The 15,493-nt window shown below is 36.9% G+C and overlaps 1 protein-coding gene across 5 annotated transcripts in view; it reads left to right on the top strand.

The window, feature by feature from the left end:
• Positions 1 to 15,493, top strand: part of PKP4 (plakophilin 4) — a 139,695-nt gene that overhangs the window by 35,245 nt on the left and 88,957 nt on the right. For 3 of the 5 annotated variants that reach the window (XM_087710262.1, XM_087710248.1, XM_087710253.1), the window contains exon 2: positions 11,036 to 11,166. The exons of 1 other annotated variant lie outside the window; for it this stretch is intronic. In XM_087710262.1, the coding sequence (XP_087566388.1) occupies positions 11,041 to 11,166 (126 nt within the window). In that variant the 5' untranslated portion in view covers positions 11,036 to 11,040. Of the gene's footprint in view, positions 1 to 11,035; positions 11,167 to 15,493 lie in introns of those variants that run through there. One more of the 5 variants, XM_087710265.1, reaches the window with a different exon arrangement.

The raw sequence follows: 15,493 nt of genomic DNA, 5'->3' as shown, positions 1-15,493 counted from the left end.
CCAGGAAACTACAGACCTGTCAGTCTGACCTCAATACCAGGAAAGATTGTGGAAAAGATAATCAAGCAACGAATTAGCGAACACCTAGAAGTAAACAAAGTAATAGCCAAAAGTCAACATGGGTTTGTCAAAAACAGATCATACCAGACTGATCTTATTGCACTCTTTGATAATGTGACAAAATTAGTGGACCAGAGGAATGCCATTGATATAGTTTACTTGGACTCCAGTAAGGCATTTGATAAGGTAGACCATAACCTACTACTAGATAAAGTAGAAGAATGTGGGTTAGACAGCATTACCACCTGATGGATTCATAACTGGCTGTCCAACCGCACTCAATGTGTAGTCCTCAATGGAACTGCATCTTCATGGAGGGAAGTATGCAGTGGAGTACCCCAAGGCTCTGTTTTAGGTCCAGTACTCTTCAACATCTTCATCAATGACTTGGATGAGGGAATAAATGGGGAACTCATCAAATTTGCAGATGACACCAAGCTGGCAGGAATAGCCAACACTCCAGAAGATAGGCTTAAGATACAGAAGGGTCTTGACAAACTTGAAAAATGAAATGCACAGGTACAATATAGGTGGTATGTTGCTGAATAATAGTAACTGTGAGAGGGATCTTGGAGTCCTAGTGGACAACTATTTAAATATGAGCCAGCAGTGTGCAGCAGCTGCCAAAAAAGCCAACACAGTTCTAGGCTACATAAACAAAGGGATAGAATCAAGATCACGTAAAGTGTTAATACCACTTTATAATGCCTTGGTAAGGCCACACTTGGAATACTGCATTCAGTTTTGGTCGCCACGATATAGAAAAGATGTGGAGACTCTACAACAGTGGTTCTCAACCTTCCTAATGCCGCGACCCTTTAATACAGTTCCTCGTGTTGTGGTGACCCTCAACCATAAAATTATGTTCGTTGCTACTATGTAACTGTAATTTTGCTAATATCTAGAAAGAATGCAGAGAAGAGCAATAAAGATGATTAGGGGACTGGAGACTAAAACATATGAAGAACGGTTGCAGGAACTGGGCATGTCTAGTCTAATGAAAAGAAGGACTAGGGGAGACATGATAGCAGTGTTCCAATATCTCAGGGGTTGCCACAAAGAAGAGGGAGTCAAACTATTTTTCAAGGCACCTGATGGTAGAACAAGAAGCAATGGGTGGAAACTAATCAAGGAGAGAAGCACCTTAGAACTGAGGAGAAATTTCTTGACAGAACAATTAATCAGTGGAACAGCTTGCCTCTAGAAGTTGTGAATGCCCCAACACTGGCAGTCTTTAAGAAGATGTTGGATAGCCATTTGTCTGAAACGGTATAGGGTTTCCTGCCTAGGCAGGGGGTTGGAGTAGAAGACCTCCAAGGTCCCTTCCAATTTTGCTGTTGTATTGTATTATTGTATCGTATAATGCTTCAAGGAGTGGTCCTTAACGTGTAGTAACTTATTTTGTTAAGCACTTGTTTTGAATGCTTTATGCAGCTCTTCTTTTATCTATGTGCTTGATTCTTTTTTTTTTTAAAAAAAAGGTCTGCTAAATTAGGGGTTGCTTATGTATACTTTAAACTTTGAAGCGTGAAACAACATGAAGAAAAAATATGGTGTATCATTAGACAACTTTAGGCTGTAATTCTATCCACACTTACTAGGATTAAGTCTGGCAGAAAGTTTTAAGCATCTATCTTCTTTAATGATTATAGTTTTACTATGTAAACAAGAAATAACATCTACAATGGCAAAAGCAAATTATGAGAAAATAAAATAAATATATAAAACTAGTTTCAAAGCAATAATATATTAGATGTTATTGAATATACACTGATCTGATCTACAGAGTTGAAGCAAAATTACTTTCCAATGTCACAAAAAGATTTTTACTCCAATAAAGGAGGATGTGTAGAAAACTATTTCTGATTGTTTGATTGAGTGGGTGGAATATAACACTTAAAAAAATGAAAATGATGCAAAATTTTCTTCTTGCATATAACATTAATTTATGATTTAGTAGAGGGATCTGTTAACCTTTTGATGATTGCAAGGAACACAAATGTTCTTTTTGGGGACAAAGGGCATCTTAGGGTGATTATTGTAAGGAAAGAAAGCCCACGTTATGTACTTGAACACAGACAAGCTTTTCTTAGTTTTTTGGGTGGGCAGTCAGAAATTTCTTTTTTTTAACTATGTCAAGTCTATTATATCATTTATGTTATTTTGTGTTACCCATTTCATTGTGTTTTATGTTTCCCATTGTGCATTTTGACTAATCTCCAGCAATTATAATTAAAATGGTTTCTCTCTAACTCATTGTAACTTAACGATGTTCTAAAGTTTTCAGTCTGAAAAATGGCATTTCATAATGTTCAATATTTACGTAAAGTTGCTCAAGCAGATCACATTGAGCAGATCATGTTGGGGCGGGGGGCATCAGCACCAACTATTAAATTCTAATGAATTGTCTGGTATTCTCAAATATTGTCCCGTAAATTTGATTATGGGCTGGATGGAAGAGAATAAAATAGTTAAATCCAAAGAAGGCAGAGGTGCTGTTGGGGATTAGAGAAGAGAGCATCAGGATTTATGTTCACCCTGTTTATTGGGGGGTTTGATTCCCTGAAAGAGCAGGTTTGTAGCATGAGAGTGCACACCGAGTCACAGTTTTAGCAAAGAGTGTGTTTGCACAATTACATCCGGTATTGCAGTTTGTCAATCAGTTCCCTGTGCCTCGGCTACATCTATCTTGATTATTATAATAAAGGTCTTGTAAGGTGTCCAGAAGTCACAAATGATACAAATCACAGTGGCTCCCGGACGCAAGATACAGATATCACGTCATGTCAGTACAGAGAAATCTGCATTGGTTACCTTGCTTATTGGATACAGTACAAGATTTAGTGTTGGCAATAATCCTTAACATTCTAAAGAGCTTAGGATCTGATTATTTGAAGAATATCTTCTCTCATTACCAACCTATCTAGGTTTCAGAAGGAGGTAGCCTACTATGGCCTTAGGCAACCTTGTCTGGGCTTGGAAGCAAGGCAAGTTCAGGGTGGGGTAGTATTTAGATGAGAAAATACCAGAGTAGCGGGCTGGGTTAGGAAATTGAGAAACATTGCAAATGAAGACAATGGGAAACCACCTCTGTAGTGCTGCCAGGAAAATTACATCCATAGTTTCCATAGACTTCCATGAAATCATAAACTTGATTTAAAGGAGGACCTTTATCTAGGTGTTTAAATATGGAAAGGCTTTTCGTAGGATGCCACATCTGGCAAGGGCTCACTTTTCAGGCTCTGGAGAGATAATTAGATTAAACATTAAAATTAAGTTTTATTTTAAATTACTGGGTTTTCTTGTGTTTTTTTTTAAATATGTGTATTTTATTATCTGCCTTGAATAGCTAATTCTAAAAAATAGGTACCATATTTTTCAGAGTATAAGACATACCTCCCCCCCCTAAAAGAGCATGGAAATGTTGGTGTGTCTTATACACTGAATACAGCCATTTTTGGCCTCCCAAAGCCCGCCCCCGCATCCCATCTTTGAGAAAAATGGCCCATTTTTTGCAAAAATGGGAATGTTTTTGCCTTCCCCCAGCCCTGCTGAAGCCTGCAGAGTGCTCCGGGGTGCAGAGGAGGACAAAAACATTTTTTTCTTACTTATCTCTTTGAAATCTTGGTGCGTCTTATACACCAGTGCGTCTTATAGTCTGAAAAATATGGTATATGCAACTTGCTGCCTGAAATCCCCTCAGTTGTTATTTTGTGATCAAATACATTGCAAATCCCCCAAAGCAAAGAATTCTGCTTGATCTATATATGTAAAGGACAAAATAATAAATAAAAATAGTTATTGTAATTATTTTTCAAACATAATTTATGGTGGATAAAGTGCAATAACAAAATTCACATTTGCTTTAAGTTATTTTTTAAAAAGTTGAAGGAAGGCAGCTATTATTTATCTCTCTATATAAAAGTGAAATACAACTCACACATCATTACAAAATCTCCAGAACTGTACAGCCTACAAATTTGTAATTTGGCACATATGTTCCTCCTGGCTTTTAGGTGCTTGCTAAGAAAGGATTTTTCGAAATGACCATCAGATCATTAGTATTTCTTATATTATTATTTAACACATTCTGATGCTAAGGAGTTAGATGTTCTACTCCCCCTCCCCACCTGAAAAGAATTATGTTCCAACTGCCACGTGGGAGTGGCCAGCACGTGGCTCATCTGCCCTGCCAGCTGGGAATTTAGACATTCTACTCCCCCTCCTCACCTGAAAAACCTCTGATGCTAAGGAGTTAGACTGAGGGAGAGAAGGGGATAAGATAGGAGAGGCCTATGTGGGGCAAGCCTAAGGGAGAAAAGGGTAGAGGAGAAGAGAGGCTTCTCTGGGGGCAAGCCTGAGGGAGAAAAGGGGAGAGAAGAGGCCGATAGTAACTACTCATTAATTTTTAAGCTGTAAGTGTCAATTTATCAAGCCCAATCACATAGTTCCGTAGCAGAGCACCAGTATCCAACTAGTTTAACAATAAACAGCTGTTTGAAATCATGGCAAATGATCAGCTTTCTAATTGTAATTGTGGCATTAGGCTGATACATCAATAAGACTATCCTTGTTTGGACTTTCTGATTATTCCTGTTTATCCCAATGCAAGCAAAAAACTGCTTAAAATGAAAATGAATAAATCAGGAATTGGCCAAGAATGCCTTTATTGTTTAACTTCTTTGCAAGATTGACTCTGGCCTATTCCTGAGTTCAATAGACTATGATTACAATAAGCCATGTGTAAATGTAACCATTGTTTGCATCTGTCATATTTTTTAAAAAGATAACTACGAGGAACCTGAGTAAATTGTGGAAAAAGTTAATGGAATGCTATCATAATTGGGGTGAGGAGGACAGGAAAAACATTTTTTATTTCTGATTTTTTCCTACTTTGTAAAATGAAATTGAGGTTCCATATCCATATATGCTTATTTATAAGGATTATAAGTTTATAAGGAGTTAAACTATACATTTATAAGGAGTTAAAATTAAAATTATTTATAAGAAGTTCGATTCTCACCAGGCTCAAGGTTGACTCAGCCTTCCATCCTTCCGAAGTCAGTAAAATGAGGAGCCAGATTGCTGGGAGCAATAGGCTGACTCTGTAAACCTCTTAGAGAGAGCTGTAAAGCACTGTGAAGCGGTCTATAAGTGCTATTGCTTTAAGAGGATATTCTTTACAAAAACATACAAAGATTTTTTTTTTGTATAGTAGGAAGGAAGTGGTGTGTAAGCAAAGAGAACTTAATGTGTTGTTTGTGGTCAACCGTATTTCCTTCCTATTATATACCACTATATTTCTCTGCTTAAGCATAAGAAAGATATATTGAAACAATAAAAACTGACTGAGATTTGAAAAAGACAATCCTAGTGCACACAGCTGTCAGGATTTCAGAATGGTCTTAAGAATCTGTAGAACCTTAACATAAAGCTATCCTTTTTAATTATGTTTGTTTCTAGCTAGCCTGTGTTTTGCTAGTAGATATTTTAAACTAGAAAAATTCTCACTACGCACAAAGAGCTAGGCCTTTGATGGAATTAATTTTTAATTTAAATTAATGAATGTTAAGCAAAGGCCAAATCAAAAGTATGTAGGGTGCATATTATTGGAATCTTTGTAATGGCAATTATGGCAAATGTAAATCAATTTCAAAGCAGCCATCTACTAGAAAGCAAGACATTGAGGCTGTTCCCCTCATGCTCCCTAAGATGCTAAATAATCTCCTAGCTTTCATTTGTCTTTTTCTGGAAGATGCCTATTTCACAATAAAGCACTGGCCACAGATTTCTGGGTTTCTAAAAACTTTTTCTAGCATATGCAGTGCCATTCTTGACATCCTTGAAAATAATTATATCAGGTTGGAGGGTGGTTTTTTATGTTTTATGAAAAAAATTTAAACACTGAGAAAGGAGCTTGAATGCCAGAGAAATTACTCTCAGATAATTATTTTGCTGTTTCATACAATACTAGCCAACTCATGACCTCTTGGGTAATAAATTTAGAGATATTACCTTACCTAAACAGAGAAACAAACTGACCAAATGGGCAAAAAAAACATTGGGAATGGGAGAAACTTCCAACTTCTTGCCCGTTTCCCCACTGACTTCTTTGTAGGAAGCTGGAAGGGAGAGTTAGAAATGACAATCATGTGGCCACAGCAGCACAACAGCGCTGAAATGGATACATCTTTGCCAAATTTCAATCCCACGCAAGTCATAGGTCCCAGATTTTGGACATATTCTGTAAATTAGCCCATTTTTCATATGTTGATTCACAATTGTTGCCCTCTGATGCACTCTCCCACTTGTTTGAATGTTACAAACAGTTGTAAGTGTTTTAGTAGTATAAAGATAGACTCTGATTACCAGATGGTTTTTACTACTCTGCATTGGGGAACAAGTATTACCAAAGTTTCATATCAAAGTTCCAGGTAGTTAAAATTTGGCTAATTGTAAGAATTTCAAATAGGAAATCCCTTATTTTATTAATTCAACCAAGTAGAGTTTACAAAATGAAATATTGTAATAACTAATCAGCTCTTCAATTTCACTCTATAATAACTAGTGCTTTAAAAGAAATTTCCATCTCATTCAAGCATATACTTCAGTATCACATTTGTTTAAGGTATACTAGCACCCCAACGTTTACATCCTAAGTCTGACAGGTGACATGGCAGTTGGAAAATAGGGGTGGTTTATTTTTGTTGCTCATTTTTTTGTCGTTCAGCCTTTACCACTGCTAACACTGAAGTAATAAAGGTTAGAGTTGGATGGAGCTGTTGAATAAATTTATAAAAATAATACTGAATAAAAAATAGGATGAATTAGTATTGAACTGGAAATAAAACTTTTGTAAAAGGGGGAATTACAGCAAACATCCAGTTTGAAGCAGATTTCACATTCAAGATAATATGAGTTATTATATAAAGAAATAGACCAAATAAAAAAGGAGGTGGAGTTGCACTATATATAAGAAATAACTACATCTCTACAGAAATAGAGCACAACAATGATGAGAACTATCTTGAATGCAATATTAAAGGGAGGGGAAATGTCATTGCCATAGGCCTATACTACAGGTCACCCAACCAAGCAGAGGAAGTAGATGAACTTGTTGCTAATCAGCTCACTAAGGTATGTAGGAAGCACATCACAATAGTAATGGGGGATTTTAACTATCCTGACATCAACTGGGAAACAAACTCTGCACCAAGTGGAAGATCCAACAGGTTTGTAACAAACCTAGCAGACAACTTTGTTTCCCAAAAAGTAGAGAAGGAAACAAGGGGATCAGCCATATTGGACTTAATTCTGATTAACAGAGAGGAAATGATAGAAGGTGTTGAAGCCACAGGAACCCTGGGGCAAGTGACCATGCAATATTGGAATTCAACATTATGCAAATACAAGTAGTAGAACAAAGTGAAACTAGAGTCTTGGACTTTAAGAGAGCTAATTTCAATAAATTTAGAGAGAGCTTGGGAAGAATTCCATGGATGAGAATCCTCAAGGGGAAAACAACTCAAGAAGCTTGGGAAATTTTGAAAAATGAGATTATAAAAGCCCAGTCTAGCACAATACCAATGAAGAAGAAAAATAACAGCTCCCCAAAGAAACCAGCATGGCTGCATAATGAATGTTCTGACAAATTGAAACAAAAAAAAATAAGTATAAAAAGTGGAAAGAAGGAGACATTACTAAGGCAGAATATCAGCAAATAGCCCGAGCCTGTAAAGATTAAGTGAGGAAAGCTAAGGCTCACAATGAAGAAAGGCTTGCCACAAAAGTAAAAAATAACAAAAAAAAAAACCTTCCAACATGTTAAAAACAAGGAAACAATTGGTCCATTGCTGGGAGAAAGTGGCAAGAAGGTGACAAGCAACAGGGAGAAAGCAGAACTATTTAACTCATGTTTTGCATCTGTCTTTACACGAAGGGATAAAACAATCCAACCTATCAAAAACAGCACCACAAACATCAGATTAGGAACACAAGTTGAAATAGGCAAGGAAATGGTAAGTGAGCACCTGTCTACCCTAGACGAGTTCAAATCACCAGGACTGGATGGATTACACCCCAGTGTTCTGAAGGAACTGGCAGATGAGATCTCAAAACCACTAAACTATATCTTTCAGAGATCCTGGAGTACCGGGGAACTACCAGAGGACTGGAAAAGAGCTGATGTGGTTCCCATCTTCAAAAAAGGGAACGAAACAGTTCCAGGAAACTACTATCAGCTTGACCGCAATAGCAATAGCAGTTAGACTTATATACTGCTTCATAAAGCTTTCAGCCCTCTCTAAGCGGTTTACAGAGTCAGCATATCGCCCCCACAGTCTGGATCCTCATTTCACCCACCTCGGAAGGATGGAAGGCTAAGTCAACCTTGAGCCGGTGAGATTAGAACTGCTGAACTGCAGATAACAGTCAGCTGAAGTGGCCTGCAGTACTGCACCCTAACCACTGTGTCACCTCGGCTCTTTATACCAGGAAAGATTCTGGAAAAGATAATCAAGCAACGAATTAGTGAATGCCTAGAAGCAAACAAAATAGTAACCAAAAGCCAACATGGGTTTGTCAAAAACAGATCATGTCAGACTAATCTTATTGCACTCTTTGATAATGTGACAAAATTAGTGGACCAGAGGAATGCCGTCAATATAATTTACTTGGACTTCAGTAAGGCATTTGATAAGGTAGACCATAACCTACTACTAGATAAAGTAGAAGAATGTGGGTTAGACAGCATTACCACCTCTTTATAATGCCTTGGTAAGGCCACACTGGCAATACTGCATTCAGTTTTGGTTGCCAGAATGTAAAAATATGTGGAGACTCTAGAAAGAGGGTAGAGAAGAGCAACAAAGATGATTAGGGGATCGGAGGCTTAAACATATGAAGAACGGTTGCAGGAACTGGGTATGTCTAGTTTAATGAAAAGAAGGACTAGCAGAGACATGATAGCAGTGTTCCAATATCTCAGGGGTTGCCACAAAGAAGATTCTCCAAATCACCTGAGGGTTGAACAAGAAGCAATGGGTGGAAACTGATCAAGGAGAGAAGCAACTTAGAACTGAGGAGAAATTTCTTGACAGAACAATTAGTCAGTGGAACAGCTTGCCTCCAGAAGTTGTGAAAGCTCCAACACTGGAAGTCTTTAAGAAGATATTGGGATAGCCATTTGAAATGGTATAGGGTTTCCTGCCTAGGCAGGGGGTTTGGACTAGAAGACCTCCAAGGTCCCTTCCAACTCTGCTATTGTATTGTATTGTATTTCTGAAAGTCGGATTTATTAGTTGTTTCGGATAATCATAACCTATTGGTTCTTCATGGTATTAACTCTTAAACTCATTAAAGTCAGTTTGGGAACCCATTGCTATTTGAAAATAATAGCTAATTACCTGTTAAAAGATACATACCAGTAGCTTAACTGTTGTTAAACTAATAGATTTATATAGCAAAAATTCTGTGAATACAAATTGTGTATCTTATCTAGACTAAATAGAAGCTCTGTAACTTTGAAAAAGTCAGAAAGGTCAAAAAAAGTACTTGATCTCTGCTATATTTTTCCAATGAAATTATAACAGATAGTTCTGAAATTTGTAGGCTTTATAGCTTGCTATGTATGTTAAGGAGAGATAGTGAAAAGTACCTTCCAGGCATGTAAATCACAACTTGTTTCCAAAATTGGAAGCAGAAAATCTCTTGATACCAGTAGCTAGGAAACAAGGAGCCTGTATTTTGCTTATAGACTTCTGATTGACCTAAGAAACTCCTTCAGGAAATTAAACTTTTAAAGTAGAAATAGTTTATTTTAATGTCTCTTTAGGCCAGAGATAAGCTAGTAGGATATGTGAAATTGGCCTATCAGTATTAGCTATGATTACAAGATTTGCATCTTGCGCTTCACATGCTAGCAATTGAAAATTGATCAGCCAACCAAATCTGATACCTCAGGTCAAGTACAGATGTGTCATTCCAGTCTAAGGCAGCCATAGATATTTTCTTCTTCCTATTTCTAATTTCTTGATAATATGAATCTTAAGAAATAGGAAAAAGCTGATGCATTTGCATGAAATATATGCATAATGGAAGTTGTCATGTTTTGCTTTAAGGTGGACAGGTACCAGCATCCTGAAGGAATTATATATGAAGACTTATCTACCTCAGGGGTGTTTTTTTCCTGGTTTCTGACAAAAAAAGGGTGTTCAGAAAAATGGATTTGCTTAACAATTATAATGATTCAATTTACGATCTTCATAAAAATGGTTGTAAAATCAAGTCTGTTCACATGGTGCCTTGCCTTATTATTGAAGTTTGGGAGTCCATTCTGATCATAGGTCAAGGACTTCTTGAAGAAGAAGCAGGAAACACAATTGAATCATTATCAGTACCTGAGGTTATCAATAGATGATAAACATCAATAGATGTTTTTAACATATTGGTGTTTCTGGGGAAAATTATGCCAATTATCATATAGTAACTATCCAGCAAAATTACAGCAAGCACTTTATTTCCTAAATCTAGGGCTACAGTGTATTTAAGATACTGTAATCTGTTTTAAAACAGAGATATGCATAGACTACCGTATTATTGTAAGTCAAACATTTTTTTGTGGACAAAGGCTGCATTATACAAGTTGGTAAGACTGGAGAGGGAGGGTTTTTCCCCTTTATTTTTTAAGCTATGACATGCCTATTTTAGGAGATATATTACAGCTTTCATATAAAAATAACAAGGTAGTATGCTATTACTTTTTAGCAATAAAAATGAGACGAGATGTGCTCACAAGTTACCTACTCCCCCCTTGTTTCCTAGCCATTATTATAAATATGAAATTCTTATTGCTTAATTTCATATCATACTCATTTAGATTTGAGAAATGCTATGGAATATTTTTAGCCCAGCAAAGGTAGCATGTCAATTGAATCCGTGAACATCAGATATCAAACTAATTTTTTCCCCCCACCAGGCAATATGCCAGCTCCTGAACAGATCCCTTTGGAAGATGGGCTGCAACCGACCAACCAAGAATCTTCTGCAAATCCTGCCATGGAAACAGAGGCTACTGCCACTACTATTCTAGCTTCTGTAAAAGAACAGGTATTTAAAAAAATAATGATTGTAGATAGATTTAACTAACAAGTAGATATATTGGGATTTCACATTCGGGTAATTTTGAACTTTCTTGACTTGCCACGTATTTGGGATAAAATATTTGGTTAGTCTCACTGTTTTTTATCTCATTTTCAAGTCTTAAGAGGTCATCATCATACACTGTAGTGGGTTAGTGGATAATAACAAACTTTGATGTTTTCTGGTAATGTCATCTTGAATATTGAGTATACACAGAATGAAAAATGTGTTTTGTTTAACTTGATTAAACAAGCTGAAAAAAGGTATAGAACTACAGTAATCCTTAACAACTATTCAGTTAGTGTCCATTTAAAATTACAACCACACTGAAAAAATTGACTTGCAACTGGTCTTTGCATTTATAACCATTAGCAGCATCCTCATAGCCACATATCAAAATTCAGGCACATGGCAATACCAGCATGTATTTACAATGGATGTACCATCCTAGGATCCATTTATGACTTTCCCAGCCAGTTTCTGACAAGCAAAGTTAATGAGAAGCCAGATTTACTTAATGAATGTGATTCACTGAAGTGATTGCTTAACCATTGTGGCAAAACTGGCTGTAAAGTTGGATGTGACTCACTTAACAATGACCTTGCTTAGGAACAGAAATTCTGGTTCCAGTTCTGGTTGTGGTTGTAAGTTGAGGACTATTACAGGGGCGGGCTTCAAAAATTTCAGGAACAGGTTATCAGCTCTGTTGCTGGGTTGGCATGGCCATGGTGAGTGTGGCCTAGTTGGCCTACTGCACCACAGCAGGGGGGGCATTTTTTGCCTTCCCCATGCTCCGGAGGCTTTCCTCAAGCCTCTGGTAGGGCGAAAACTGCCTCCCCTGGGCTCCAAAGGCATTCCAGGAGGCCCGTTTTTCCCCCAACCTGTGCCTCAGCACGGGCCCTGTGGAAACTCCTAAGGGGACGTGGTGGGGCAGGGCTGGGCCAGCCAGGGGTGGGATTTGGAGGTTCTCTGAACCAGCCCTAACGGTTAGTTACGGGTTCTCCCTAACCCAGGCGAACCTGTAGCAGCCCACCCCTGTATATAGATTTATTTTAAGAGCATCAAATATATTTGTAGGTTTAATGTTTCTGCCAGCGTCATATTTGATTTACAGTACTATTTGGGGTATAAATAACAGTATTAAAATGAAATTATGCATTTGTCTGTGAAGGAACAGGAATCCATCCTATTAAAAAAAACCTGCAGAATTAGAAGGGGAGCTTATTTTACAATAAATTCAGTTGGATACAATTGATATGTTGTAACATTTTTAGGGGAGAAAAATATAAAGTTGGAATTCATCACATCTCTTGGAGATGTGAAAGTAATGTGTTTTGAGATCAAGGAAGCTACCTAGTATTCATTAAAAAAAGTTTTGTGCTTCTTGTTTTTTTTCTTAGCCCCTTGACATAAAGGTACCTATTGTTTTCCCCACTTGATTTATTCTCACCTGATCTTCCTCTTTGATGGTTGTTGCTACATTTTCAAAAGGTACCACCAAATTCCTTCGAGTTGCAAAAGAATCTCTTCATGGTAGCTTCTCAGAGGAGAAATAGCAATGTTCCTTTTCTGTTTCACTTAAAATGATTTATGTATTCAAAAGATTAATTGAGCAAGTTACACTATGAGCCATACTCTCCAATTCTGGAAGTGTACAAGAAGTGCAAATGTTTCTTAAAATGGAATGGATAGATACAAAGTTATTTTATTTCTACCCAGGAATTTTTGTCTGAATTTTCACAACTTCAGAAAAATATGGGTACAAGCCTTTTCATATTCAATACAATACAATACAATAGCAGAGTTGGAAGGGACCTTGGAGGTCTTCAAATCCACCCCCCTGCCTAGGCAGGAAACCCTATACTGTTTCAGAGAAATGGCTATCCAATATCTTCTTAAAGACTTCCAGTGTTGGGGCATTCACAACTTCTGGAGGCAAGCTGTTCCACTGATTAATTGTTCTAACTGTCAGGAAATTTCTCCTCAATTCTAAGGTGCTTCTCTCTTTGATTAGTTTCCACCCATTGCTTCTTGTTCTACCATCAGGTGCCTTGGAAAATAGTTTGACTCCCTCTTCTTTGTGGCAACCCCTGAGATATTGGAACACTGCTATCATGTCTCCCCTAGTCCTTCTTTTCATCAGACTAGACATGCCCAGTTCCTGCAACCGTTCTTCATATGTTTTAGTCTCCAGTCCCCTAATCATCTTTGTTGCTCTTCTCTGCACTCTTTCTAGAGTCTCCACATCTTTTCTACATTGTGGTGACCAAAATTGAATGCAGTATTCCAAGTGTGGCCTTGCCACTTGGAATACTGCATTCAGTTTTGGTCACCACAATGTAGAAAAGATGTGGAGATTCTAGAAAGAGTGCAGAGAAGAGCAACAAAGATGATTCTGACATACCTAAGTAACCAATAAAACATCAACATAGATATTAGATATAAAGTTCATTCTGTTCTAAATAGACTAGAACAATTCATAATTCATATTTTCTGTCAGAAAAACATTCTCCCATCTCTCCACCCAAGTTATAAACTATTTTGGTCCAATTTATTTAGAAATTCGCCACTAAAATGGGTCACAATCTTATATGCAACAGAATAACTTTATTAATCAATCAATTTTTATTACTGTCACAGGCCAGCATTAGAATTACTTTATTTCTTACTAACATCTTAGCCCAAAAAATCCGAGAATGTAATTTGGAATCTTGTTTGTTGAGTCTTATATATAAATGTTGTCAGTAGATTAATAGAGGTGCTTTGCATTCTGAACTATGAGAATGATTTTAAAGATTTCCCATTCTTGCAACTATTAAACAAGGCTATCTTGTTTGCAAATAATTATCTCAAACTACAGACTTAAGAATGAGAGAAATAGCATAAAAAGTGAAGAGATTATTTTTGTTTTGCTTGTGTTTCAGTGTAAATAAAAAAATATTAAACCACCTAGTAATCATGTAGAAAACATTATAGTTTAAATTCTGGAACATTCTTATTTTCCCTTTGAATGAGACATTTTGAACAAGGCTGACATGTATGTTTCCATAAGTTATCATCTGGAGTAGAAAATAGTGGATGATGGTTGATGTGGTACAAAGTGACCCTTGCAATGCTCAGTGTCCAGGACATAGGGTAGAAAAAAATGAAAAAATCCCAGCAGTAAATGCTCTGTTGAGTATGGTGTAGCGATTGCCTTCACACAAAAATTAAAAATCGCTACTAGCAGTCTCATTTTGTGAAAAGATTGTATCTTTTTGAGTAAGAAGTCAAAAGTACAATACAATATTTAATTAAATCTATTGCTGGCATTCCGCAGCTTATTGCATGTGGAAATTCATTTGCCCTTCCAAAAACATTTCAAATTTTAATTTGACAAATACAGATGGCATTATTGCAATTTTAAAATATCTAGTTATGAAGGTGGCAAAAGCTCCTGAGCACATCCTGAATCAGATTAAAATGCGATTGGGAAATATTGGGGGGGGAGTGTAATTAAATACAATAAAACATAGACAATATATTTTAAAACTAAATAATAATAAATTTAGCCACCAACACCCATAAAATTCTAGGCTCAGGATACACATGGAATCCTGCATGGGTACACCTCTTCAATTTAATTGCAATAGTGAGGGTTGCCGGGTGCTACTATGGTGCAGACTGAGTAGGAGCACCAGGAGTTCCCTCTGAGTCTGCACTGCAAGAGCAGTATGTGACCTTGATGCTGTAAATAAGCTGAGGCAGAGAGATTGTGCCTTATCCTTGGGCGGCAGCAGATACTGTATGTGTCTTGCACTGGTAGCTGACCTGCTCAGGACCCCAGAACCTCCCAACACATGGAATGAGTGCCTCCCTCCAAAATAGGTTATATTAATTTTTCTCCGCCCATCAAGAAAGGTTAAAGTCTTTTTCTTCTGTTTACAAAATAGGTTGAATTAATATCTTGTGAGGTCATTTGGCTTCACAAGGTATATGCTTATAATTATTGTTAAGTTTATAAAACAACATTTTTAAAAAAATTATTAATTTAAGTATTAAGAATGAATCCAGAGAAGAAAGAGAATGGAGAAACATGATAAGGGAATTATCTGAATGTTTTTCTTTCTTTTTTCAAAATTCTGTTTTCATGATAGTGGATGGATGGGAGAAAGAAAAAAGAAAGGAAGATTTAAATAATTGCAAGATATTGATTGCAGTTATCATTGATTACTGGATCATAATCTATAAGGATGTGTGTGTGGAGCTGAGGAGTTCAGCCTTGAGCACAAAGCTATCTAGGTAAGCTTGGGCT

This window comes from Thamnophis sirtalis, unplaced genomic scaffold, assembly GCF_051295495.1.
Source record: "Thamnophis sirtalis isolate CommonGarterSnake01/CBP01778 unplaced genomic scaffold, rThaSir2_p1.2 scaffold_1, whole genome shotgun sequence".
NCBI lineage: Eukaryota > Metazoa > Chordata > Lepidosauria > Squamata > Natricidae > Thamnophis > Thamnophis sirtalis.
The sequence above is the reverse complement of the archived record's forward strand: the minus strand, read 5'-3'. Positions and strand labels throughout refer to the sequence as shown.